Genomic DNA, 27,401 nt, shown 5'->3' on the forward strand with positions numbered 1-27,401 from the left:
ATATCTAATTGCCTAATCCTGCTTCTTCTCAAGTGAGCAGAGGTCATATTTGGCCATAAGCTATTATAATTCATAATCTCTCTCCTATTAAATACATATCTCTTTTTTTGCTTAAAACCTATGCTACTCTCAGAGTTGAAAATTCTGCTTTTATTTGACATATATCTGACATCTACTGAACCTCTGCTGAACAAACCTGTCACTGAAATTATATCTTCAGGAATTTCTTATCAGACTTTGACAGTACTTTGCTGTCACTTTACTGTGCAGCTGTGTATTTCTGAGCCTGGAGCAGCAGCAGGCAGGGCACACAGTACGTGGTTGGAAGGTCAGTCTTTAAGTTTGGATGGTACCACACCTGAACTGACTGTGAGGCAAATGCATTATGCTGAAGCCCAGCAACAACTTTCTTGTAATTCAGGTTCTTTCCACAATGCACCAAGTTCTTATTTGGTTAAAACCTGCTTCAAGCATGCCATAAAGCTCAAATAAACTGTTCACATCACCTGGCAGAGATCTTGAACAGCAGGAGGTGAGTTCCTGGCCTTGACTGGAGGCCTTAATAGCTTTTGCCTAACACTCTCTGAACATCAGCTCCTGCAGATACTGGACAACATGTAAAATAAAGACATGCTGTAAAAGCACATAATTTACTGAAAAGTATTCAGCACGTTGAAGTTACTAACAGCAGCCCCCCTTTTGCAGAAATGGACAATTTGCCACCTAGATTTGCTGCTGAGAGCCAGAGAAGTAGATGAGAGACCAGGCTTGGACTTCAGGATGGTAGCTATGCTTTACTGATTTAGCACAGCACAGGAATGAAAATGGCTTCTCTTGACAGACTTTTCTTTCTGGAAAAGAGAAAGAAAAAAGGAAAGAGAAACTTTCCCCTTTGCAAATCATTGCTAACTGCTTCTCAGCCATAGTTTGTACCATTTTTGGTGCTTCTTCACAATGTAAGATACAGCAGCATAATGCTTGCACTGGCAGAGCAGACAGAAGCCAGACAAGTGACAGATAATGAAGCAACCCTAGTTCCATACATGATGCCTATAGCCAGGACACAACCACTATTGTATTAAAATACAATTATTACAATTGTACACTTATTGCAATTATTAATACAACAGCAATGCACCATTGACAGCAAAATGCTTTGTCAGTACAAACAACAAAATAATGCACCTTAACAAAAAAACAATTGGTTTTGTTTGAACAGAAAGATTTAATGACCACAAAAGCCAAGGTAGGCTACTCTGTTGTCTGCTCCATGGACCAGTTTTTTATCGCACATGTGGAAGTTAAATTTGTACTTTATTTCAGGCAGCACCCTTCCCTCTTTGATGAAATGATGCAGCAGTGATCAATGCTTTGGGAGTTACTTTGTGTTCAAAGACAGGACCATCAACTAGGCAACGAGTAATACATTTTAAAAGTCAGTTAGTAGTAAATTATCTGCTTCTGTATACTCCAGCAATCCTGTTTCATGGCAATGTCTGTGAAGACTATCATGACTTCACCTAAGTTGTTTGACAGATATTCCCCTTCCCGCTATCATCAGCTTCAATGGAATATTAAATATTTGTATTAAAGCTGACCTGCAGACTTTGTTAAATGAACTCTTACATCTGTCTAATATCAACATAAACCTGCTATTTCTATGTAATGTATTAGAATACCAATTTCCTATAGAAGCAGTAATTTAGGTAGCTTTTGGTACACAGACATGTTTAAATAAATCTGTAGAAAAAAAATTAATGCTCGGTATAAAAGAAAAGGTTAAAAACAAGGGACAAGTTTATGTCTAGCCTACTGGAAGTGCGATATACTTCATAACTCCAGACTTTTGCATTGGAGGCTCTACCAAGATTATAAAATTAATGACCAAACCAAATATGAAATAGTGAGGAGTTTCACAGGTACAGACTTTCATGATTAGAGGACTTTTGCCCCATTCCTGATGCATGTGATCATCTCTCCCATTTCTCATCTTACTAACTTTGGTGTTATTGCCAGACCCAGGGCAAGAGCTACTCCAGCAGCAAAAGTTACCTTTGTGATGTGGATGACAGGGTTCACGAATTCATCAGTCATCAGAGGTCCCTAAGATTCTACAGGTTTTAAGGCTGTCCTTGGAAGAACCACCATGCTAGATAAGGGAAAGGAACATGGGTGGTTGCTCTGTACAGAACGGCACAACATGTGCCAGTTACCACCTCTCTGCTATCATCAACTGCATTATGCTGACTGCTCCATATTCTGCAGAACATGACTTCAGTTTGACATGGCTTAGCTACCCATAAAAAAGCCTGTTAGCTATTCTTTCTGTCATATTATTTTTCTCCCTTAACTAAATAATCTTTTTATTTTTGAAGTTCTTCACACACACAAAAAAGGCATTTCCTAAGGGATGTAATGTGTGTACTCACACCTCCTAGCCTGTCCTCTTACCACTGTGTATTGCTATTCTCTTAGATTCAGTAATTAAAGCAGTTTCCCCAGATGCAATGAATTCTTTACCTGGGATGTATGAGCACATTCAGGCTACATCCTTCTTGGGCCATAATTCTGACTGGAAAATTGACAACCGGCTTTAACTTCTCATTGGTGTTTTTTATCTCAGTAACCAAAGGGACTACTGGAACAGCTGCCACTAAGAAGGGTGAGTACAAAAGCTGAATGAATTGCTACGGACAGAAGCTGCAGAAGACCAAGTGATGAAGTTATGTTTAGCAGCAGAATGGAAACTCCTGGGTATTGCATGATTTGGGTGTCTACTGATGTTTTACAACTTCTGCTGCAGGTGATGTAGAGGCAGAATACACCCACCTGGCTCCATCAACCTGATACAAAGTCAGGAGGATGCTCCTCCTTTGGAAAGTCCTTTTCTCCCCCATCTCAGAGATAAACAGATCTATGCAGGACTGCTACTATCACTATGGTTACAGCCAGACTCTCCAGGAGCTCTGTTTGTACCACTGGTCCTGAGAGCAAGAAGAAGTAAATCAACATTGTTGGGTCTGATGCTGGCTTGGTCTTGAACAGGATGGGGTCTGAACCTCTGCCTGGGCAGTGAAGGCAGGAGGAAAGGACATTGAAGCTGGCTCTGGCTGAAGAACTGTAAGACCTGAGAATTAAAACTGGGAAACAACAAAAAAAGTGCATAACTATGGTGAGAAAACTGTAACTTGGAGTCCTATGTGCTTTACATCAGCCAAGACACAAACATCTCTAATGCAGAATCCAGGTGTGGGGTGATGAATCACCCTTTCGACATGCCTCCTCCCCTCCATGTAGGTTCCTGAATGTAAGGTTAAAACAGACATACTCTTTTTTCTCATTTCAAGTTCAGTTAAGAATTATCTTTGAGCATTTGTCTCAAGATTATTTGGTTATTTGTTGCTGAGTATGTAAGTAATGGCAAATAAATTAACATCTTAGAAGTGCTTCTGTAATTGTTATCTTGCATTTTGTTCCCTTGTGTACTGTAGATCACAACTTGGCCATCTGCTGGCTTGTAACCAACATACCGGAGGATCTCTTTATTCTTTGCATTTAAATACAGTTTGCAATACGTAAAATTAAAGTCAACAGTACAATTTGACTTATCCTTTGCTTAAATATTTTGACAATATGCAGATATAAAATGTGCTGAGTATTCACAATCATAGCCTGTGGTGATACAAATGAGAGTTTCAGAAGCTGCTGATAACAATATGGACTAGTGCAGCAAGTATCCAGACCTTCACAGTGAAGACGTACACTTGACATTAATGAAAAGCTGTATTGCTAATTAAATACTCTGCCTAGTGTAAAGTTGAAAATTATCTTGCTTGTGGTGAGTAAAGCTACTCTAAATTTCTGGTGGGTGGAATCAGCAAACTGAAACTGTGTTTTTTTCCTTCTAGAATATGCTAGTTAAAACGAAACCTTCTGGGTTTTTAAAGGCCAAGCCATTCTGAACTCCTGTCAGTGTTACCAAGATGAGTTCATTTTTAATGCCAGTAATAGAACATGAGGTTTCTGTAGATCCCAGCTTTTTCTTTCCTCTGAAATCAGTTGGCACTATGACGACAATAACAGACCAGGAAGTACAGAGATAAAAACTGCTCATGTGCCTCTGCAAAGGCATGCTTCAATCTCCCCTAAATCCCACCATTAATGATGAGTTTCTAGGAATGGAAGTCAACATTTCTGTGGTAAATGAGACGCGATTTCTAAATATTACTAAAATTTGCCTGTACTTGAACAGTAGGCTATAGTAATGCTGAGGAATACAGTGTTACGTTATCTTTCTATGCGACTCAGGTGTTTATTCTTTTGCTCAATTGAGCTGAGAGGCATAGACATGTTCTTGCTATCCGAATATGAGCATCTCACTTAATGGGACCATTCAAAGTTTGCAGACCCCTAATACTTATTGCTAACAGTCATCAATGTACACTTTACATCTTTTTTGAAATTAAATCCCTCTCCCTATTCAAGCACTGCATTTGAGAAAACGTTTGATTCCTGAAATCAAAAAGTCTCTATTTGCTCTGCAAAAGTTAAAATTAACCAATATTGAAAGCCTAAAAATTCAAACGCTTGTCTTCAATGGACCCAGGCACCGTTTGAACAGTTCCAAATTAGAAGACATTTTCCATAGAAACAGTAACTTGAACTTTTGAGCATTGTTTTAACAGGACTCCCAGGCATTCAGGCTACCTAGGACTTTAAAATCTCTTGGTTATTAGGAAAAGAAAAATAAAAAAAGAAGTAGTAAAAAAGCTGCTGTTTCATACCCTCACAGACCACAATCCCTCGTCAGTATTCTGCTCCTGGCGGAATAAAGGAAACCGATGCTGTATGTCTTTGTACACAAACCAACCCAGTTATCACTTCACACGCACTGCACATAGTTTTCTTCAGCTAATTAATAACAGGCTTTCACATCGTCTGTTCAAATGGCAGCTCCAAGTAATCCCTACCAACACCGTTCCACTTAGACCCCACCCACTTATATCACTTTACCCCAGAACTAAGTTCAGCCAATTTATGGTAATAGATGTGCCCCGCATTTCTCAGTACTCCACAGATCACTCCACTAGGCTTCGCTTACACGATAAAATTGTGGCAGTATGTCGCTCCTAGCATAGCGCTGCGCTGTAACCAACAGCTTTAGGATAGCTTAACAGAAAGCAAGCCATTCTGGGGACGTACTTCGGGTATCTTTGACAACAATAACAACATCATATAAAGATTCTGGAGAAATCCAGCGCATATGCAGCTCTAGGATCCCTTCTGTGTATTATTTTTAGAGTTAACCACAGGACCACATTGCAGACAGGGGACGTATCAGTGCCTTCGGCTCCCACCCTCCCCAGCCTCCGGGCGCCGCGGACCCTCACCGGCAGCAGCACCCGGTGGGAGCACCCCCGGGGAGCGGCAAGCGAGGTGCGGATGGGGATGGCTGTCCGGGCCGCGCCCCGCCGCACACCTACCGAACGGGCGGGCGGCGTCCCCTTTAAGAGGCGCGGCGGTGGAGGGGGGCTTTGCCCCGCGGTACCGGGCGGCCCGGCCGCACCGCACCGGGTCACCTGACTGCGCCGGGCTACCGATTCTGCGGCGGCAACGGCAGCGCCGGTCCGCTCCGCTCCTCTCCGCTGCGCTCCGTCCCGCCCTCTGCACCGGGGTAGGGGCGGCGCTGCTGCGGCAGTAGCGCGGGGATTAGGCTGCGGGAGGATTAAGCCGCCGGCTGGAAATAGCAGCAGCAGCATCAGCAGCGGCGGCTCCGGGCGTGGACGCCCAGCGCATCCCCGGCGGCGGCGGCGGCCGGAAGGGACAGCCCGCCCCGCACCTGGGGCTATCGGGGCCGGGGGGAGGGAAGGGAGGGCTGCACCGTGGGGCGCCTCGGCAGCGGGCAGCGCGGCGGGAGGCGGCGGTGCCCTCCCCGGAGCAGCAGCAGGAGGACGGGAGGGAAGGACGCACTGACAGGTCGGCCGCTGGCAATCGCTTCATCCCCTTCTCCCTTCGCCCCGGGCTGCTGCATGGCGCTGGGTGCCGCCGCACCAGCGGCGCCCCGCTTCCCACCGGGGCCGGGGGGTGGCGGTGGGGGGAGGCACCGGGAGGGCATAACATGGCGCAACGGTGCCATAATCTCCCATCGGGGAGGCGGCGGGGCGGGTTCTGCGGAGGGGCCGGGGCGCGGCGCGGCGGAGGCTCCTCCGCGGGCCGGCTCGGGGGGCGGGCGCTGCCGGAGCAGGTGTGTGTGTATGGGGGGGGGGGGTTCTTTCCCCCACTCCAGCGGCATCGTACGCTATTTATGTGCAGCCTCCTCCTGCTCCCACCGTTATTTCCCGTTCATCCTTTCCCCGCAGCATCTAGAATACCCTACGTTTTTTTGCCCCAGGCGGCTTCTAGGGAGGCAAAGGCTTACACAACGGGGCGGGGGGCTGCTCCTCGGGAGGGGCCGGGCTGCCTGAAGGCCTATTGTGCGTGTGTGTCCGTGCGTGTGTTCCTGCGCGCCCCCGCCTCCCGTCGGCGATAAACCCGGAATCTCCCCTTCCCCTCCCGTGTTTTCCGCCTCTGCAGAGCAGGCAGCAGCAGCAGCAGGCACGCCAGTCGAAGATGTCGGGTCAGACGCTGACAGATCGCATCGCAGCTGCTCAGTACAGCGTTACGGGATCTGCCGTAGCCAGAGCCGTCTGCAAAGCCACCACGCATGAAGTGATGGGGCCCAAGAAGAAGCACCTGGACTGTGAGCATCCCTTTTCTGTTTCCCCAGCGAAGGCGCGGGGTAAAGGAGGCTGACTGCCGGGCCCCTTAGAGTGCCTTTGGGCTGTCTGTCTGTCACGCTTCCAAGCCATAAGGGTTATGAGAAATCTCCATGAGAGGATGAGTTATTATTGCATTTCTTCTCTTATTGCATAATGATGCTTTTTCGGCCATTTTTCTTTTTTTTTTCCTCATGACCTCTTGCCTTTTATCCAGGAAGGCAGTGCGAAGTGGAGCAGGGGCACAGGAAGATGGGAGGGAATTTGGCACAGGGCAAAATGGACATGCACTTGTCACGGCCTACTTTAGTCAGGATTAAGCTAGGCAGAGTCATAAATGCTGCTTCAGGAGCTGGCCAAGAACTGTCAGGAGTGTGGTGGTCTCCACAGCAGGCTTGTGAAGATGTTTAGGTGATGGTGTGCTTAAATGACAAGGCACTTGGATAACACTATGCTGTAGATTGAGGAACCTATGAAGAGTTTAAAGCCTGTTGTGCTGAGGTACCAAATATGTGACAGAAACTTCATAGGCTGCCGATAGTTTGCATCACATTTCATTGAAGGTGGCTTGTGGCTTTGTATCATAGATTTATGATCTATTCTGGACTGCATAAAGCAATATTGAAGTCAAAATGTTTTGTAGAAAACAATGAGCTAGTGATGTTTTGTCTTGTCAATTTCATTTCTTTTCAACCCGCTCAACTGTCACTCCCTGCTTGGAGACACCAAGGAGTAGAATGGTGAAGGAATTTAATTAACACCATGTTAATTGCCCTTGTTTACCAACTGTGTCCAGCATTGAACTCACTAGATCAACAGCAAGTTTTACTGTCCCAGTTGAGTGTTCTTCCCGTTGGATTTTTGGGTTTTTTGGACATGGTATGAAATATCTTCAAGTAAAGAAAAGCAGGTTTTATACCAAGCTGTCCATTACTAAGTAATGCTGGTGCAGGTGCATGTTAGTACAGTTCTGATGATTTTGTATTTCTTAAAAGGAGGTACTGTTACTTCTGGAAAATGGTTCCAGATTTCAGTTCTAATAACTTCATAGCTAACCCTTGAAGTGGCAAACAGCATGTGTTCCTCCAGTATATCTGAATACTCCTGTATGTATTTCTAAGAGATGCTGGTGTGAGCAGCATTGGTTGAAGACTGACTCAAGTCTACACCGATGTTTAAATGGATCGGTGGTCTTGATATCACCATACATTCTCTCTTGTTTTCTTGTATGTTTCAAAAAATCATCGTGGTTACTGATGTCTTCTCTGTTTGGTAGCAATCAACCATTCTTAATCTGTAGTTTGTGTGTGGATTGTCCTGCTGTATCTGATGCTAGAACCTTTAGCTTAAAAAAACAGCATAGCTCATGTATTTAAAAGCATGCTGTGTCTCCGAGTGTATTTATACACACACGTGTGTGTATACATATAAATGAAAGGACTGTCTGGAATAGGCAGGATTAAATAGGCAGGTGCTATATTAAGGTCTGGAAAGGGATTGTGTTTGGATATTGATGCTAATATTGCTACTTCAGAAAATGTATGTGGGGGAGACTGAAGCTGGTAGCATTCCATGCAATTTCATGCCCACCTGCATGTAAGACACACAAGAGGAAGAGAAATTTTCATTTCCTGGCAAGATATATCCCTGTTTATTTTTCTTTCTATTTTACAAGCTGCATGTAACAGCTGAGGGTTTAACTATCTGGTGTTACAGAGAATCTTGTCGGTGGGAAATACGGACATTCAGAATTGTGGACATCAGGTTGCAGACATCCACAAAAATGAACATCAGGTTCATGCTTGAAAATAAAACAATATTCTTAAGTTCTCAAATTGGAGGCTTCCCATAACTATAAATTGAAAGGCAGTTCCGTGAACTCTGATGTATATCTTGTGGACAAGTGTTAAAATGGGCTTTATATATTGTAATGAGGGAGTAAATTACAAGTTTATCCTCTGAAAGAGCAATGCCCCGTGCGTGCAGGAGGTACTGCTATGTGGAGGTAGCTCCGAGCTACATGGCTGCCTCTCAATTTGGATGAACAACATTGGAAGATGTGGAGAAAGGAATGAAAGGTAAAACTTGCTAGTGCCTTAAGATGAAGTTTGAGTCAAGCTGTGACGGATTTAGCCAAAACTTCAGTACCAGAGAGCAGTGTTTGGAGTGATGCTTTATGAAGAGCTGTAATTCTAGTATTGGTGTGGGGGTTCTATGTCCTTGGGGAGCACCATAATTTTATTTAGCGTCATAGTGGCCAGGTGTCAGGCCACACAGCCTACCTTCCACTGCCCTGCTTAGCAACTGAGCTTTGTAAATTAAATGGAGAGATCAACTGTTTAACATGAATTAAGTAGTCATGTGAGGACAGACACAACGATGCCTGTACTCATCTCTTTTCTGCAGAAGATGTTAGTTACAGAGGGTTATGGAAAGATGATAAATGACAAGGTGTGGGGGTGGGCACTTTGTTTGGTTTTGTTCTTTTTTTAGTGAGTACGACTTAGAGGGAATTTGCCCTGAGGAATAAAAAGCATGATTTGGGTATGAGTGCATGCGTGTGAAGAAGGGACAGAACAGAATGAATGTCTTCTGTGAACAAAAACTGAGCTGCTAAGTGTTTACCTCTGTGTAGTTTTATGTACTTCTGTAGATTTCAAATACATGCATTAATATTGATATTGTGCAGTGGCTGTCCTTTGGCTGTTTGTGCTGCACAGGCTTGTCATGCAAAGAAGTACTGAAGTATGATTAGGTTGGTATCATATACAGGGATAATTGCTGGGAAATTTCCAGCAACTGCTGGAAGTAGTACCAGGTGGTGTAAAATGCGTTTCCCAAGTCCCTGTGTGGGGGGAAAATGAATGTAAATCTAGGATGGTTTGGGCATGCCGTTGCAGTTGTCATGTTAGAGCTCTGACCCTTTTGGATGTAACTAAATCACGTCGTAAAGTCACCACAGTAATATGTATTCATCTCCTTAGGCTCACCAGGTTGTGTTAAATAAATTACAATTAGATACTGCAAATGAGGGAGGTATTCCCATGAAGAAGTGGGGATTAGCAACTTGATTTTGATGCAGTGAGAAGTGCCATTGCAGAGTGGGTGACTGAGATAAATGGGCTACGTTAACAGTACATAAGCTGTGCTTATATACAGCTGGGAGTGCAATCCTAGTGCACAGCATAGAAGTTTCAATCTCAGAATTGTTCTGAAAGATGGGTTAAGGCTACACCAAGGGTTTAGTTGTGTTGGGCAAGTAAAAGGCAGCTTCCAGCCTCAGATGAGGTTGACTGGTGGAATCAACAGGGCGAAGCTTTAGAAAAAGGAAATAAGTAACTTGACTTTCAAATGTTAAAGCACAATAGATGAGGGAAAAATAGGTACACCTGAACTCAGCTCCTTTTGTAAGGGATGTTTATTAGAAATGGCGTGTCAAGCTTTCATTTAGGGAAGTGACTTGGAAACCAGTGAGGCTCTTGCATCTGCAGTTGGTTGTAACAAGTTCCTGATTCTGAAAATGATCAAACTGGCTGGGATTTTCCTTGACTTACTCTGTTGAGTGGATTGTTTTGCAGCAGGAGGAAGTTCTGGGCCGTGTATTCTAAAATGCCATGTGATGCCTCCTTACTTCCTCAAAATAATTCTCATGAGCTAGAAGGCCCTTCTGGAGGGCTGATCAAGAGCTGGAAGATTTTCATGAAATGTGGAAACAAAGCAGATGAAAATCAGGACTTGATTTTCTGTGGCTATGGAGGTGACCTGTGTATGTGTAGTAACATCTTTCCATCCTAAGTCTAATTTCGCATTTTGTATGTGGCTGACAAACAAAGGCTCTAAAAGGAAATTTATAGTCTAAATTCATGCTGGTAACTGAACTGCAGGGCTGGTGTTGGTGTTTTGTTCCTGTGTTGTCTTGCCTTTCTTCTGCAGACTGTAGGGATGACCTAACAAGTTTGAGTCATGGTAGTCTCTAGTGTTAAAACAGAACTAGCTGTTGACCAAAAGCAATGGGTTAAGCTTTTTTTCTAGGCTCAGTAACGTTGCTACCTCCCACAGGTTAGTCTTAGTCTAGTCTGTCTCATTCATGAGGAGTATGTCTTTTTCTCGGAGAGGTGGGGGTCAGTGGAGCTGTTTTGACTCACTAGATTCAGTGACTATTAAGGTTAGCTTGGATGTGTATTTCATAAGTTGTTTGTTGTTGAAGTAATCTGGGGAGCGTTCCAAGTCTGTTGGCACTCGGAGCCCTTTCCTAGTGGGAGTAGTGCAGACATATAAGTACTGCATTGCTCTGCAGTCCAGGTGACACTGTCTTCACAGCCATGGAAGTACCTTTAAGAAACTTGCCAAGAATGGAGTTCCTGTACAAACTGGGCATAATCCTTTGCACTTTACTGATGAAACTACTTTTGTGTGTCTCACTGTATCTTGTATTACAGTAATTTGTCAGGGTTTCCATGTACGAGAGAACTGACTTATTTAAAAGTTAGCATTAAAGATCGGCTGTAATATAGTGTCTTGGTTTTAATTGTCACAGCTGGGGTGTATTCTAGATTATGTACTCCTTCTTGTCACCCCAATGAATTTCTTGCACACCTGAAAAGAAAAAGTCCAAACAAGCAATTGTTTTCTTTAATTCATTGTTTGATGTTGGATTAGCACATTTGTATGTGTGTGTGTGTAAAAGGACCTGCCGTCAGTCTCTGTTTCTGTATGCTTCTTCCATGTTCTTTCCCAAAACGGGACTGAAAACTCACTTCAGTTGGAGGTATGCGGATCCCTGAATAGGAGTAGAAAGGTCTGTCATGGGTAAAGGGAGCTAATAAGGCTTTTTAAATTAGTTGATCATGAGCATTTCAATGGCATTAACTTTCAGTTTCCCCTGGCCCTATACTGTTTTTAAGGCATGTGTAGTAACGAGAGAAAGCTGTCCTTTAATTAAACTAAGACTTTGCTAACTAATAATTTTTCAAAATATGTTTGAAGCTGGGTGGAAGTTTGAATTCATGTTAAGATACAAAGGTTGAAACAGGGCAGGATCACTTGATCTTGTGCATCTGAGGCGTTCTAAGTCTTCTTACGGTACAGTGCCTAAGGAAAGTAAAGGGAGAATGAGGAAACAGAAGAGTGGGTTGACAGTGTAATATTAAACTTTTTCATCCAAACACTGTAACTTGATAAAGCTAGATTGACTAGTCCTACCCTTCCCCCTACTCTTAGCTTTTCCGCAGCTGAAGGCATATGTTAGTCAGTTTTCAGGAGTCATCAAGATCCTTCTGTTAAACGTGCTTTGTCAAGGTCATGGATGACAAGTTCTGGGACAAGTCAGGTCTTTCTGGTGTACTGACTTCTGTGGGTAGACCTCAAAAATGGAGTAGCTATATCCTTCTTTGAGGTGCTTTGTTCGTGACATGGTCAGTATGACAGTGACCACTCCATAGTTTTAACCTGATTAACTATTAAGTAGTTGAATATGTTTCATAATAGCCTCATTGTGTAACTCCTGTAGATCCTGGGTGGCAGCAATTTAACTTCTTTTAAACAAATAAACAAATGTGCAGTTCGGTTTCCTGTGGTTTGATTTGATCCATGCCTCTGGTTTTTCAGCCTGGCTCTTAAACGCTTCATCTTCTGTGTGTGCCGTATGTAGGCCTGTCCCGATAGTGAGGAGTTCTGTGAGTGGTTGGTCCATGCTTCTGTGCCTCTGCCCTGTGAAGTGCTTAAAGGTACATGTCAGTCAGGATAACTCTGAAGGGCATAGAGCATTTCGGATGCTCCTTGTCTTCCTTGATTCTTGCTGGATGGAGAAGCTAGTAGCCAAAGAGGAGAATTTGCTGCCCAATTTGTCCCCACTTCTGAAGAAATGGTAGTACAGCAAAAACACACCTGCTTCTAGTATTTTTCTGCCTGTGTTCAAGACACTGGAGACTACTTTGCTCTTCCTACCTTACTACTTTCCCCTGGCACTGGGTGTCCATGGCAAGGGATTTGCTGCAAGGGTGGCCACTGTGAGAAGAGATCAGGGCATCCTCTGTGCTAAACACAGCTGGTTCCACAACAGACCCACCACTGGACACAGCTGAGCCCATCCACCAAGCTTATGGCACCTCCAGGAAAACATACTTGAGAAAGGGCAGAAAAGACTGGACAGGCAGAGGAAGGAGGAAGGAAAAAGTGAGAAATGGCAGAAGGAACACCAGGGTCAGAGGTGGCGCAGAATGTATTCCATGGTGCTGAAGCAGATATCCCCTACAGCCTGTGGAGGAGACCCCTGTTCTCAGAGGTCACAGCTGCAGTGTTCTTCCCCTCCCCCAAAAAACCCTTTGCCATGTGTATTGAATGTACCCCAAAGGAAAGAGAGACCTTCCTCAGTCAGCTGTGGTATTGCTGAAGGAGCTGGCCCTGATGTTTCTGGGAGTGAGGAAAATTGGGGTTGTGGGGGATGACATTATATCCCTTCCCTTAGTCTTACTATAGTCTAAAGATGAGTCAGTGGTACCCATCAGTATCATTAAGCGAACATGCCCTGTTCTTTTTTGGAGCTTCTTTTCAAGTCACAGATCACAGTGTGGGTAAGGGTGGAAAAGCACAAGTTCTGCTGTGTGCCTGGGGAAATAGAGTAGTCTTACCAATGAGTGTTAGATGAAACTTGAATCTTCAACACGTGGCAGGCAGATTAGGAACAATATTCTGCCTGCCTTAGAGAGAGGAGTTTCAAGTACCATGAAAACTAAAAAGCAAAGAATGAAGCAAGCCAGGAAATCAGGATCTGAATCTTGGCACAGGACATCAAGTGTGCTGAAAGACTGGGTCATCTAGCATGGGGCTGAACCCTGGACTCGCACTAAATGATGTGGTAAAAAAAGCCTTCTTAGTAGCTTTGCAGGCAGTGATCTGTAGCACAGGGTTTTCCAGCAGTACTCTTTTTCCTCTGAGTCAGCAGTACCAGCAAGACTGCAGTGTGAAGCTTCACTGGTGAGTTGATATTAGCGTATCCTACCCCAGCAGACTCGGCATGGTTGCTTGATTTTTTGTACTGGCCAAAATTTTGTTTGGATGAGAGCTTGGTGGCTTAAATAAAATCTGAAAAAACCCCCAGATGTTGGCAATGGCTAGAAGGCAATCAGAAAACTTGGCAGAGGCTAGCTTGTCCCTTTGCGGAGTATAGTTAAGTCTGCTTTTTTGCGAGTCTTGCAAACTGCATACCCAAACTTCAAAGCTGTTTTCAATACTTTTAATCTTGCTGTTTTGATCACATTTACTTCTGCAGAGCTGCTTGAAAACACTGAAAATCAATACAAAACAAGTTTTGCATGGGTGTGCTCAGAGGTATATTCAACGGTCATAGCTGGTAACCAGTAAGATGCTTGGGTTCATTGAAAGTTCTCTTTAGATTGTGAAGTGCATTTGCTGAAGCAGTTGAGAGTTGTAGTTCACTAGGACATGGAATATGGCAGCAGTCTGGACTAGTGCCACAAATGGTATTGAACCTCAGCCTTGAAATGTCACCGTGACTGTAGGTGGAATACTTGAACAGTGTTTTCTAGGCTGCTTGCAAATGGTGCATCCACTGGGTGTCTGAGGCTTGACACTTAGCGGTAGGCACAGTGTAAGAAATGGCAGTGCTCTGTATTACCACTGACTTCCAGACCAAATCTAAATACTCTTCTGTTCTTTCTGCCTGCCTAGGATAATGTGATCTCATGCTTTATTCTAGATTCTATCTGTATCTTAACTTAGTTTAATGAAAGGGGTTGGATGCTGAAAAGTCCTGGTTTCATGCTAATGTTGTGTATTTATGTAATCTGTACCCTGGCCATTTGAGCTGAGGCAGTGTGTCGGTCGCCTTTCCTAGACTCTGTTTTTCTGCCTATTGAATTTCTTGCAGAGGAGATTTTGTGAGTACATAGAATCATAGAATCAACTAGGTTGGAAAAGACGTTTAAGATCATGAAGTCCAGCTGTTACCCCAGGGCTGCCAAGACCACCACTAAACCATGTCACTGAGGGTCTCATCTGCACGGTTACTGAACACTTCCAGGGATGGTGCTCCTACCCCTTCCCTGGGAAGCCTGTTCCAATGCCTGATCACCTTCTCTGAGAAGAATTTTTTCCTGGTATCCAATCTAAACCCCGACCCCCTGCCCCAGCACAGCTTGGGGCTGCTAACTCTTGCCTATTGCTTCTTATATGGGAGAAGAGACTGACCCCCACCTCACTACAACTTCCTTTCAGGTAGTTGTAGAGAGCAATAATGTCCCCCTGGGCCTTCTCTTCTCCAGACTAAAAAACACCAGTTCCCTCAGCTGTTTCTCATCAGACTTGTGCTCCAGACCCTTCACCAGCTTTGTTGCCTTTTTCTGGATCCACTCCAGCACCTCAATGTCTATTGTAGTGAGGGGCCCAGAGCTGAACACAGGATTCGAGATGCAGCCTCACCAGTGCCGAGAACAGGGCACTGCCCTGGCCCTGCTGGCTGTGCTATTTCTGATACAGGCCAGGATGCCTTTGGCTTCTTGGCTGCCAGGGCACAAGCTGGTTCATGTTCAGTGACTGTCAGTCAGCATCCCTGGGTCCTTTTCCACCAAGCAGCTTTCCAGCCGCTTTCCCCCAAGCTTGTAGCATTGCATGGGGTTCTTGTGGCCCAGGTGCAGGACCCAGCACTTTGCCTTGTTGAACCTCATACCACTGACCATAACCCATTGATCCTGTCCAGATTCATCTGCAGAGCCTTGGTGTTGTCCGCAGATTTACTGAGGGTGCACTCAATGCCCTCATCCAGATCATTAATGAAGATGTCAAACCATGTCAAGTGCAAGCTCTTACACCTGGGTTGGAGCAATCCCAGGCACAGCTACAGGTTGGGCAGAGAAGAGATTCAGAGCAGCCCTGCAGAGAAGGACTTGGGAGTGTTGGTCGGTGAGAAAATGAACATGAGCCGGCTTCAGTGTGCGCTTGCAGCCCAGAAAGCCAACCGTATCCTGGGCTGCATGAAAAGGAGCGTGACCAGCAGGTCGAGGAGCACTCACAATCTCAAACCAGGAGGTTGTGAGTGCTCCATCCCTGGCAGTGTTCAGGGTCAGGTTGGACAAAGCCTTGGTGGGATGGTGGGATTGCTCCGACCCAGGTGTAGGACCTTGCCCTTGTCGTGGTTGAACTTCATAAGGTTGGCATCAGCCCACCCCACAAGCGTGTCAAGGTCCCTCTGGATGGCATCCCTTCCCTCCAGCGTATCAACCGGACCACACAGCTTGGTGTCATCGGCAAACTTGCTGAGGGCGCACTCAATCCCACTGTCCGTGTCAGCGATGAAGATGTTAAACAAGACCGGTCCCAACACTGATCCCTGAGGGACACCACTCGTTACTGGACTTGTTTATGTCTGAGTGGAGCAGGAGGTTGCTAACCATTTCTTCCTGAATTATAGGCACTTCAGTCAGCTCCTCATCTCTGCTGTTGAACTCGAGGAGCTGAGTACCCTGAAGATGAATGGTGTGACTATTGAAGACTGAAGCAAAGGCAGCATTAAGTACCTCAGCCTTTTCCTCATCCTCAGTCACTAGGTTTCCCCTAATACCCAGTAGAGGATGGAGGTTCTCCTTGGCCCTCCTTGTATTAATATATTTGTAAAAGTACTTTTTATTATCTTTTATGGCAGTGGCCAGATTTAGTTCCAGCTGTGCCTTCGCCTTTCTAACTGTCTCTCTAAGTAACCTGACAGCATCCTTGTATTTTTCATGGGGTGACAGTCCTTTCTTCCACAGGTGATAAATTCTTCTCTTTTTCCTGGGTTCAGGCAATATCTCCTGTTCAGCTAGGCTTGTGGTCTTCCCTGCTGGTTTGATTTGTGGCACATACGGACTGCCTGCTCCTGTGCCTTAAGGATTTCATTCTTGAAGAGTATCCAGCCTTCCTAGACCCTTTGTCCTTCAGTAGTGTTTCCCAAGGAATTCTGCCAACCGGCAACCTAATTAGGCCAAAATGAAAGTTTAAGGTGGAGGTTTTGCTGACCTTCTTCCTGACTTCTGCAAGGATCGAAAATTCAGTCATTTTGTGATCACTTTGCCCAAGATGTCCTCCAGCCATCACATCACCCACCAGTCCTGCTCTGCTTGTGAACAGCAGATCTAGCCAGGCACAAGCTGGATCTCCCCTAGTTGGTTCACTAACCAGCTGGGTTAGGAAGTTATCTTCCACACCCTCAGAGAGCCTCCTGGATTTTTCCTTCTCTGCCTATTATGCTCCTTAGCCATTCCACCTCTTCCCATAGCTCTGCCACCGTACAGAGCAAATCATCAATCTACCAACATCTTACACAGCCATCATCTAACATCACTGTCAGGCTCTGGCACTCACTACAGCCAGATGCCTGGACAGTTACGTGCTTATGAGAGACCTCTGGCTGGGTCTCCATATCCTTTCTGGCCAGCAGAGAGGATTTGGTCTTCTTTGCTTTCTGATGAGAGGGTGTTATCCTAGAACACTGTCTCGATGACTGCTGACTGAGCTCACCTCTGCAGCCTGCTGGGCTACTGGACCCTTTCCACTCGCCCTGCCCACACAGACTGCTGTGCTTCTGGTTGCCTGTGCTCCCAAGGGTGGTGTTTTATCCACTCAAGGGCGGTGCTGTTTCTCCCAGTCATCAGAGCTGCCATCTCCTGAGCAAGACCTGATGAGGACCTGGGGCTCCCTTAGTGGCTCTTGCTGTTCAGGATCAAGACTCCTGGATACTGCATTTTCCCCATGGTGTGGTGCTGAAAGCTTCCTCTCCAGAGCTACTCACCTCAGGAAATGATCATGCTTGAAGGCCACCATGAAAGTACACCCAGCTTCTCTTATGTACTGAGAACTGCAAGTTGCTGACAGGGTGTGTCTGCACAGGGGTCTGCCTTGTGGCAGTCAACTCTTTTCTTGGTTGTAAGCCAATACACAAAATTACCACAGGTAGAAAGCAAGTTGGTGGTTGTTGTAGTTGGGCCACAAAGCTCTAATGAAACAGTTGAGCCTTGTGCTTTGCTTAGGTGGCTTTACTTTCTCAGAGCAGGAATGAAAAATAAATTATGTTCTTTGATAGTTGTTTCTTGGTATTTGGGATACTCAGTTATGGCTGAAACCCTGGTAAGAGTAGACTGGAGAGGTTGGTGTCTACTTGGCCTAAGATTGTTCTACTGTGTATTTAAAGGACCAAAGAACATACCTTTTGAAGAAAGTGTCTTAAACTTTGCTGTCCTAAAGCTGTGAGGCAAGACTGTGCCTTGACTACTGAAAGTGTAGTTGATGACTTCAGATTGACTCTTGGCTTGGCACAAGGGCAGATGACACAGTGGCAGCAGGTGCTTCCATAGCAGATGGTCAGCGGTCAACCTGCAGAGCCTGGCAAGCTCCTAGTGCCTCTGGCGTAGTTTTCTTATATTTCTTAAGTCTCTCTGATAGTTTACAGAATGTTCTAAAATGATCCTTCACAGAAGTGAGAGGAAGACATGACTGCTCAAAGCATGAATAAAACATGCTGATTTGTCGCCCACATTCCTGAAGTGTATGCAAGTTTACAAGTTTTGAAGGAGGGCCTCAAAATAAGGCAGTGATGATCGGTTATCTTGCCACAGTGCAGGAGTGCACTAGCTAGATCATACGTCCTTACACGTAATTGAAGAGCCCACAGAGATGCACTTAAGTAGAAGTTCAAACCTCTTTTAAAAGAACTCTTACTTTCACTTCTCATTTCAGAGAGTGTAGGACTTGTATGAAAGGGGGAAGCTAGCTGGCCTGTTTCCTGGCATGGAAGGCTGCTGTTTCTCATTATGTAGAGGTCAAATATAGACAAAAGCTTTAACATCTCATTGCAGCAGTTCTTTAGCAACCCTGAAGTTTTAAAACCTAACTTTTTCAAATGCAGACTTGGGTTTGGATCTTTCCGTGTGACTCTGGAATTCACAGAATAGTTATTTGGCCTGCAGCTCTGTAAGTTTTACATCTTCATCTAAACCTATTTATAGAAGAATGTACTTTCTGCTGAGGGGCAGCAAGAGGAAGTCAGCATATCCAGTGTGCCAGGGTTCTGAAAACATATACATTTTGTCATGAGTGATGTTTGATTACTGGCATCTGTAACAGAGTGCCATTTTCATATGTGAGCCTTACCTGTGACTTTCTGATATTTCATTCTAAGCCACATAGTCTTTTTAGTTTTGCTACACTTAATTTAAACTTCCAATTGCTCTGTTATTTGTGAATGGCAAGAGTATCAATACACAAAGTTTGCTGTGTTTGTAATAGGTGAGTTTAAATAACTTCCTCTTTATCAGGAAGCTCAAAGTTGCTTAGGCAATGCTGTGAGAAGCTACCTTTCAAAACTCGACTCCATATCATGCTTAGGAGCTTAACTGACTCTTCTGGGTGTTCCAGTCGAGAGATCTGACTGTACGTGAAGCTTTGCTGCCTGGATGTGAACCTCTGTGATGGATTCTAATTTCCCCATTCATCAATAGCTTGATGGGAGACTTCCACTGCCAGTGGCAAACGCATCTTCCAGAAGCATTAGTGACTTTGAACTGTTGGGTAGCAACTTAGTTCTGTTAGGTTTTTAAATATTAGTAGTCCTAACTGCATCTTCCATCTCTCAAGTAGATGTTCCAGTGAATTTTACAGAACTTCTTTTCAACATCAAGAAACCTGCAGTATATGAAAGGCTGCAGGCTCATGTTGAAGATTGAAGTCTACTGGTAGTTGATGTTAGGTTTTGGTTTGTTTTCTTTGTAAATTTCTGAGACTTAAACTCACGTGTCTGTACAGCGGAACGGGAGGATTCTCCTTTAACTGGTGTAGTAAAGGCTGCTTCCAATGTGTTTTCAGTTTCAGATCTGTAGTGGATCACAAATTGCTATTCTAGGCAGAGTTGATAGGCTAGTGATAGTTTGGCTTCTACAGGCTTATTAAGAATAACTGTTCTTCTGAAGAAATTAGATCATTTTAGGTGGAAGCATTAACCAGGGTTTGTTCTTCTTGGAATAAAAATGGAGGGAGCACAGCAACTCAGCTTATGTACCATACTTCAGCTGATCACCACTTTCTGCCAGATGTAGTTGGAGTGTAAGATCAGCCCAACATGTACAGGCTGATTAGAAAATGCTCTAGTACAGATATTACAGTAAATAACCCAATGCTGCTGTGGCAAACCTGAAATTCTTAATTTTCTGGCACAGCTGTGCTGTTCTGGCTAAAACTTGCAGTTGATCCTGTTACTGATATTCCAGGAAACACCCAAGTGATAAGAGATAGGAATTGCTATAATCAACAGGCAATGTCAGGGGTTGTTCACCCTCATGGAAGGATAAACATAGGCCACAGCTGGAATCCTTGTATCCAGTTGCAAGAGTCAGTTAACTGGATCTTACTTTTATGTTTCTAAGCAATAATCTTGCAACAGTATACCCCCTTTAAACTTGTTCTGTTGTTTGCAGCAAGACCTGGAATGCAGTGGGACTGTCACTTTAATGCTTGCATGGATGAAGAGAACAATTCTACCCCTTGAAGGAAATTGAATAAATGCCTTGAAGGCTTGGCAGAAGATTGGCTGGTGGCCGCAGTTTCATATTTCTTCTCTAAACTAATGCGTACTTTGCTTAAGGCCTCCAGGTTTGAATTGCTGAAGGAAGCGGCTTGTAGAATGAGGTCTGAGATCAGCCATGTGGGATAAAAATTCCTTTATATGCAAAGTTATTAGTCAAATGCTTAACACAAACACTACTTGTAATGTTATTAGGTTTTTTCCCACATCCTTTCCTCCTCTAGATTTTGGCATCTAAGATGCCATATTGCTATAGGATGGTGAATAGCATTTCTCAAGAGAATTGCTTATAACCATTGGTTGGTGTCCACCAAATGCAAATAGCTTTTTGTATATCTTAAATTATTGCAAACTGCAAAAAAGGTAGTACAGTGATGATTTGTGACTTAGCTACTGTTTGTCATAAGTCAATAAAATAGAGAAGTGGCACATCTAGCTCCAGAATTACTTAATGTTTCATCTTGACACAAGCAGAACTGCTCAATTCTCATCTCTGAACAGAAAAATACATGTTTCTGTTGAGTTAGTTGTAGAGCAGGATTTGGGTGGAGAAAGGGTCTGGAATGGGGTCTCTGAGTGGGAGGAAAGAATCATTAGAGCAGTGATTTCTCCTCTTTCCCCTGCTCTGCTGAACTTATTGCCTGAGACAAATTCTTTGGTATTCAGAGTAAGTGAATTCTGAATTCTGTACAAATGAGGTTTGGACAGGGGGAAGATTCTATCCTTGACTAAGGCTTTTCCTACAGTGAAGCTACTTGAAAAAGCTGTGGTGGCTGTCATCAGGAAGAAACCAGGCAGGATATTTTTGACCATGGGGCCTTTTCCCCTTTGCTTAGTGTTCTGGATTCATGCATATGAGGCTAAAAAGCTGCTTTCCTTAGTACGTTTATACTAAGGAGTTTGTCTAGCCCATCTTCTGGGTGACAGCAGGACTGTTCCAGATACTTAATTCCTGAGTAAAATTGAAGCTTTTATTCTTTTGAATAAAAAGAATAAAATCATGGGTGTTTGTAAGGCTTCAGAATCCATCCATTAAGTATATAGTAATTAATTACTAGTCTTAGAGACTGTACTTAAAACCTCAATGACTGCTGCTTACACTTGAGTTTCTGTAGCTGGCCTGAATGTCATCTTTCAGTTGTACCACTCTCAAGAAGAGAATTCCAATGTAAACACTAAAGGTAAGGCACATAATTCTCCCTCAGAGGCAGTGGAGCTGAAAGTTCTGGCAGCTTTTAAGTAAAAAGTGTTCATAGTTCAAGGAACTTGAAGGAGTTGCTTAAGGCAAGAAATTTTTTTAACATGGTATAATCACACTTTCTCCCCACTAGTTCTTAGGGAGACACCTGCCTTGGTCACACCCTTTCAGATCCAGTAGAAGACCACCTGACAGCTGGCTTTTATTTTCCCCTTTGCAGGGGAGCTGCACATGAACCTCTCAAGAGGAAAAGATGGACGTGCAAATCATTAAGGACCAAAAGGAACACAAATCCAACGTAACTGGATTAATAATGCTAATGAGCTGGGGTGATCTTTGCGAACAACTTACAGTCAAATATCTTGCCTTGATATGGTGGGGAAGGAGGGATACAAGCTGTATGAAGGCACATTAAAATAATGTCCAGCCATGTATATTGACAGTAGATTTTTCAGCTCTGTTTTCAAAACAGGTATTTGGTGAGCTGTTGTATTTAAAAAGGAGTAGTGTGATAATAAGATGATTCTAAGTAATTCTCAGTTTGAGAAACTGGAGGAAGCTTCAAGAGAAATTTGCTGGTACTTGAAGTCATCTGCCTGTCTCCTTGCAGACTTCATGTGATTGATAGAGAAGAAAAAACTCTTCTCTTCTGCAAAACACTTAATAGTATGGGTAGTATGAGTATGCCTATGAGTAGGCAGAGATGAAGAAATTGTGCATTAAAGGTTGTCTTGATGTGGGATGCAGGTGTGTGGTTCAAAGACTGATTGCTGTGACTCCTCAAACTTCAGGATCTGCAGCAAATATTTGTCCTCACAATAGGCTGAGATACATTTGGGAAGAAGGAGGTCTTTGGATTAAGGCTGGAGAGAGAAAGTGGCAGCTATTTGTAGTCACAATGACTATAGTTGCCGGGAAAGTCTTTATAGTACGTGAAAAGCATGTGCTCTGCCAAAGACTGTGTTTGTGAGTTGGCATAGGCTTGAAAGTGCATAAGAAATGTCTGGAAGAAGCTGGTCTTCAATAAAGCGTGGGCTTGCCAGGGTTAAGGTGAGATGTAGTAGCTTGCACAGACTTTCGGGAAGGAAGGAGGAGACAGCATGAATTGCTGTTCTGCTTGGACAGATTATGATGCACTTTCGTGGAGATGGGTGAAAAGAGGGTGAAAAGAGTAAACGTTAATCTCACAGATAAATTCCTGACTCTTGTTTGTGGAATTGCTTTATAGTCAAACCCAACAATATTAAAACCATCTAATGTTCTTATGAAGAATTATCATAGGAACAGAAATCAGTAACTTCGTTCTGCTTTCCTGTACTGTTTTGTGGCCAGTCTTCAATAGACCTGGAAGTTCAGCTCTTACGTTGGTTAGCTCAAAGATGTAGTAGCATCCTAATGCAGTTCTGTGTCTTGCAAGGGAGGACTTGTGCTGTTGCATGCCTATTTAACATTTTTGGTTGAGTCTTGTAAATTCTTACTTTAAGCCACTTCTTTCTATTCTTGACTAGCCTGGATTTGGAACGATCATGTTCATGTCCTTTTCTATAGGTTCAAGGCATTATTTAAGTACTTGTAAGCAAGAATAAAAACCTTGTGAAGACTGCTGTGGCATTGTAGTGAGGAAGGTCTGAAAGGGAGTTAACTGTCAGATTTGGCAAAGTTTAGGAATTGAATGTATGACACAGGTCACATGCTGAGGCTTGCATGTTAATTCACCCTGGAACAACAGCTGCTCTTAAGTTGACACCAATATCCCTCTGAACAGAGATACAGAGATACAGCGGCAGAGTGCTGCCGCTTCTCTGCGTACTGAAATGTAAATTGCTAATAATTAACTTTGAACTGGGGAATCCCAGGTCTGCTTGTTAATGGATTGAATGAAAAGAACCCAAATGAGAACAGGAAAAAAACCTGCCCAGATGAAGAACAGAATACAATCTGAAAAGGTAAAGGAGTAAGAACGGTTATTTAAAGTCTTATATAATGTCTTTCATAAAAAAACCCCAACCAACCAAAAAAAAAAAAAAAGAAAACAAAAACCCAAAAGAAAACAAGCCAAAAAAGTAACTAATAAATCTCTACCCCAGGGAGTTTTTAATGAGGGACTGAAGAACTCTGATATTCTGAAGACTCTGAAACTTGCTTGTTCTCTCGTTTTGCCTTATGAGCTTAACAAACACCAAAATTAGTCACATCTTTTAATGGTCTCTAAAAAGTCATAAAGAGCTAAGGTGTCTTAACTTACTTCAGTCTTCCTCACTGAACTTCCACTGATCTTCCTCAGTTTGGCATGTTTGCCTCTTTGTTAATGAAGGTGTTAATCATACTCTACCTTTGCTTCTCTTCCCTAATTAAGTTGCAGATGTCTTAAGACTGGGTCAAAAAGTTGGCTAGTCAGAGTTTAAAGACTGGTGACCAGACTTGGCTTATGGTGTCAACCATTTATTTCTTCTATGTACACTGGTTTTGTATCTCAAAACTTAACTAGAAGAATTGTATTTGAGTCCAAAGTATAATATAATGAAGGAACTCTAGACTGAATGACTGCTTGATATAGCAGCTACCAAAGCGCAAAGAGAGGAAATGGGAAAAGTTATGTACTGTGATTTGGCAAGTATAATTTTGTCCTACAGTAAACAAATGGATTCATATTAAGGGTATATAGATCCTCATTCTCCAACTACTTCATTTCTGTGCAAGCACATTTCTGTGCCTTCACAATGAAGGCACTTGCTGCTGCTCCTGTACAATTCTTGTTTACTTACTCTGCTTGGAATTTGTATTTGAGCTCAGTTTCTGCTTTTGGGGATTAGCCGTCAGTGTACTTGACATGGATGACTGCAGTAGCAGAAAATTCCTCAGGAAGGTACCTTTAATCCTTGTCCTACTTGTGTGTACTTCAAATGGAATCAACGTTGCAAGGTTGTTTCATATGGCTTCTGATGGGCTGTTCCTCATCTGTTACTGTTTAATGTTATCTATTTTGTGTTAACAAGATCACCTGTGACTTGCTTGGAAGACGGAACTTCATTGTCTTCTCAAAACTGTTTCTGTCCCATCAGTAGACATCTGAATTGGTATCTTTTGAAAATGCAGTTCCTAGATTTTTTCCTTGTACCTATTCTTCCCTACCACACTGAAGTCAAGCTAATTTTGCCAATTCTCATCTTAAAATATAGCTTAGCTACCAAACTCTGCTGCACAGGGTTCCTTAAAGTTAGCTACGCTTGTGAGTTGTTCCAGATGCTGACAATTGCTGTTAAGCTGAGACTCTGTGGTATAGGGAAAAGAAGCACAGGATGCCTGAATACCTTAACTTTGTGGTGTGACCTAATGGGAAACAGTTCTGCAAGAATTAAACCCCCACCTCTTTTTTTTTCCCCCCGCCTCAGATGATGAGTAAAATCTTCATGCATGGTTTAATTCTTTTCTGTGTTCTGAAAGTAGTAGGCTTAAATTTAATCATACCTCTCCACTCAGCACTCTATAATTACTCTAAAGCGTTCAGAGCTGCAGACTGAGATGCTACACCCTCCAGCAGTTTGGAGAGAAGGCAGAAATGACTAAGTGATGTTAGAAGTAGTGCTCTGGTAGTGTATAGGTAGTGCACTGCAGACTCAGTTGCCAGCACTGCTGTGTGTGAACTCCTTTGAGGTTTCATTATTTAACATCTACTGATGGGATACACAATTTATAGCACCCCTTGTCCGTAGAGAGCTACGTGCTGAAACTTAGGACTGAAAGCTTGCAAATTTGATGCATGTTTTCTTATACTAAGGGCAAGTGCTGTCATCTGCAGTAAAACCTCTGAACAGGGTAAACAGGGAGCAAGCCGCTTGTGAATTGCTTCAAGGCTTTTACAAACCACTGTCTTCTATAATGCATTAATCAGCAGAACAGAATAAAAGGATATTGGCCTGTTTGTACAACAAGATCAAGGAGAATTGTTTGGGGCACTTTGAGCTTGAGCTGCTGTCATTCAGTTGTCTGCAGAACTGCCTCCTTCAAGGGTAGTATTACTGAAGTTATAGAAATTAGCTTTACATTTCAGAAGATCTGCAAAAAACCCACAACTGAAACAAAAGGCACTGTGACAACAAACATTTTAAAATCAAACTTAGCTAACAGATCCCATTTTTGTCTTCTGTCTCATTGCAGTGAAATGTCTCACTTCACTCAGCTAAAGCTGAAGACAGCTTGCAGCTTTTATGCTCACACAAAAGACAGCTTTAAACACAAGCACTGTAGTTTTCACAGGTTTCTGACTGATTTCTTGTATCTTAAATGTGTCTATTTAATAGAAGTAAAAAATACCATAAAAACCGATTGCCACAAATTAGAAATAAATTTACTAAATTTCTGAGTGCTTCTGGTACAGCAGTGTGGGTTTCTGAACACACCACGTGGTTCTCAATAGCTGATGACACTCACTGGTCTGTTTAGACAGACCTGTCCTCTGGACTTTCCCTGCCCTGCAGAGGCAGAATCGGTAGGTTAGCAGCAGTCTGGACCTTGGCTTTCCGCTCTTAGCAGCGTTACTGTCCTCCATTATATGGGGTCGTGTTGGGCAGGGAAAGCAAGTGACCCTGCTGCACAAGCAAACTGAACTCCTGTGTTTACAGCAGGCTCGCATAGTTTAGGTGTGTGAGGATCAGTTACAGAATAACCTGTCTGCTTCTAGGGTGGAATACCTGTCATCAGTGAGTGACTTGAATAGTTGCATGAACATTTCTAGCTGGGGGAGGGGAGTGTGGGGGAAATACATAGAAAACCATTAACAGTGGTTACTGTTCTCTCAGGGAAAAGTAGAAGATCAGTATTTTCATTAGTAATACAGATAATGCTTAGTCTAGTAAGTTAAAATTTTACACATTTTTTTGCTTAGGTCTTCAGACTTTAAGCCTCAGCCCTACAATTAGGTCTGTATTCGTTGCTCTTTGTGGTGCATGAAGTTGTCTCCTGAAATCTTCCTAGGGCCTTGTTTGGCATCACATGGGTTTTGGTCATGCAGTTGCAGTATGCAGTTTCCAGCTGTGTCTCAAAACGGGTAACAGCTTGTAGATCGCTGCTGGCTGGTTAGCAAGAGCCTGTAAGCAATAGGTGGTATAGTAAATCAAAGATCCTGTCAGTAGTTCTGAGATACAGATGCTAGTGGCAAGCTTGCTGCCCTGCTGTTTGATTTAAGTACTTACCTTAATTTCATGTGCTCTTCTGTGCAAGTGTATGCCTTCCTAATGTACAGGATAGTCCGATGTCTTACCTTTTCTAGGTAAGGTGCAGTTGCTTGCAGAAAACTATTGTTCTTCAGTATAAATTAATGTTTATCCTTGCCTTCCTTCCTACTGTTGAAGAGGTTTTGATGCATGCTTGAATGTACTCTTCTGCTGTCTAGGTCTGTAGAGACTATAGGAGGTGTGCTGGAGCACACTGATTAAATTCTAATCTCTGAGATGACTAAAGTATCTTGTTTCTGGTGATACCCGGTTTTGCTGATGTGACTGTATTCAGTGTGTTTAACACGTTACTTGTAAGTGAAGCATTCAGTAATACTTATTCATCTAACCCAGAGCTAGTGAACTGCCACAATTAACTTGAAAGCCTGCAAGCAGTAAAGCCATGCGATGTTGTGCATCCTAACTTCATCTGGGATGAAGATGGAAAAAGGTCAGGACATAGCTCAGGACAGAGCTGTTGGAAAACTAGTACCATTTTATGAAAGAGACAGACCAGTGTTGCTGTCAGCATATACTAACAGTTTGTTTGGGTTTTTTTAAGAGGTACAGAGCTTGCTATTTGTTACAAGCATGGCCTGCAGCCTGGTGGGCTGACAACTTGGCCATTCTGCAGACTTTCTGGTTTTATTTGTTGCACCTAATGCTTT

General features: G+C 43.4%; 2 protein-coding genes across 19 annotated transcripts in view; one reads left to right on the forward strand and one right to left on the reverse strand.

Annotated features, from left to right (window-relative positions):
- The window catches only part of LOC136015957 (uncharacterized), a 34,229-nt gene extending 28,470 nt beyond the window's left edge, over window positions 1–5,759 (reverse strand). The window contains exons 1-2 of the mRNA XM_065682608.1: window positions 5,484–5,759; window positions 4,785–4,820 (exon numbers count right to left, since the gene is read on the reverse strand). Coding sequence (XP_065538680.1) covers window positions 4,785–4,820; window positions 5,484–5,759 — 312 coding nt within the window. The remainder of the gene's footprint in view (window positions 1–4,784; window positions 4,821–5,483) is intronic.
- SNAP91 (synaptosome associated protein 91) overlaps window positions 5,534–27,401 on the forward strand; it is a 68,953-nt gene continuing 47,085 nt past the window's right edge. For 14 of the 18 annotated variants that reach the window (XM_065681330.1, XM_065681334.1, XM_065681336.1 and 11 more), the window contains exons 1-2: window positions 5,534–5,976; window positions 6,574–6,739. In XM_065681330.1, coding sequence (XP_065537402.1) covers window positions 6,610–6,739 — 130 coding nt within the window. In that variant the 5' untranslated portion in view covers window positions 5,534–5,976; window positions 6,574–6,609. Of the gene's footprint in view, window positions 5,977–6,573; window positions 6,740–13,583; window positions 13,731–27,401 lie in introns of those variants that run through there. The other 4 variants (XM_065681332.1, XM_065681331.1, XM_065681348.1 and 1 more) reach the window with 4 other exon arrangements.

This window comes from Lathamus discolor, chromosome 5, assembly GCF_037157495.1.
Source record: "Lathamus discolor isolate bLatDis1 chromosome 5, bLatDis1.hap1, whole genome shotgun sequence".
Lineage (NCBI taxonomy): Eukaryota > Metazoa > Chordata > Aves > Psittaciformes > Psittacidae > Lathamus > Lathamus discolor.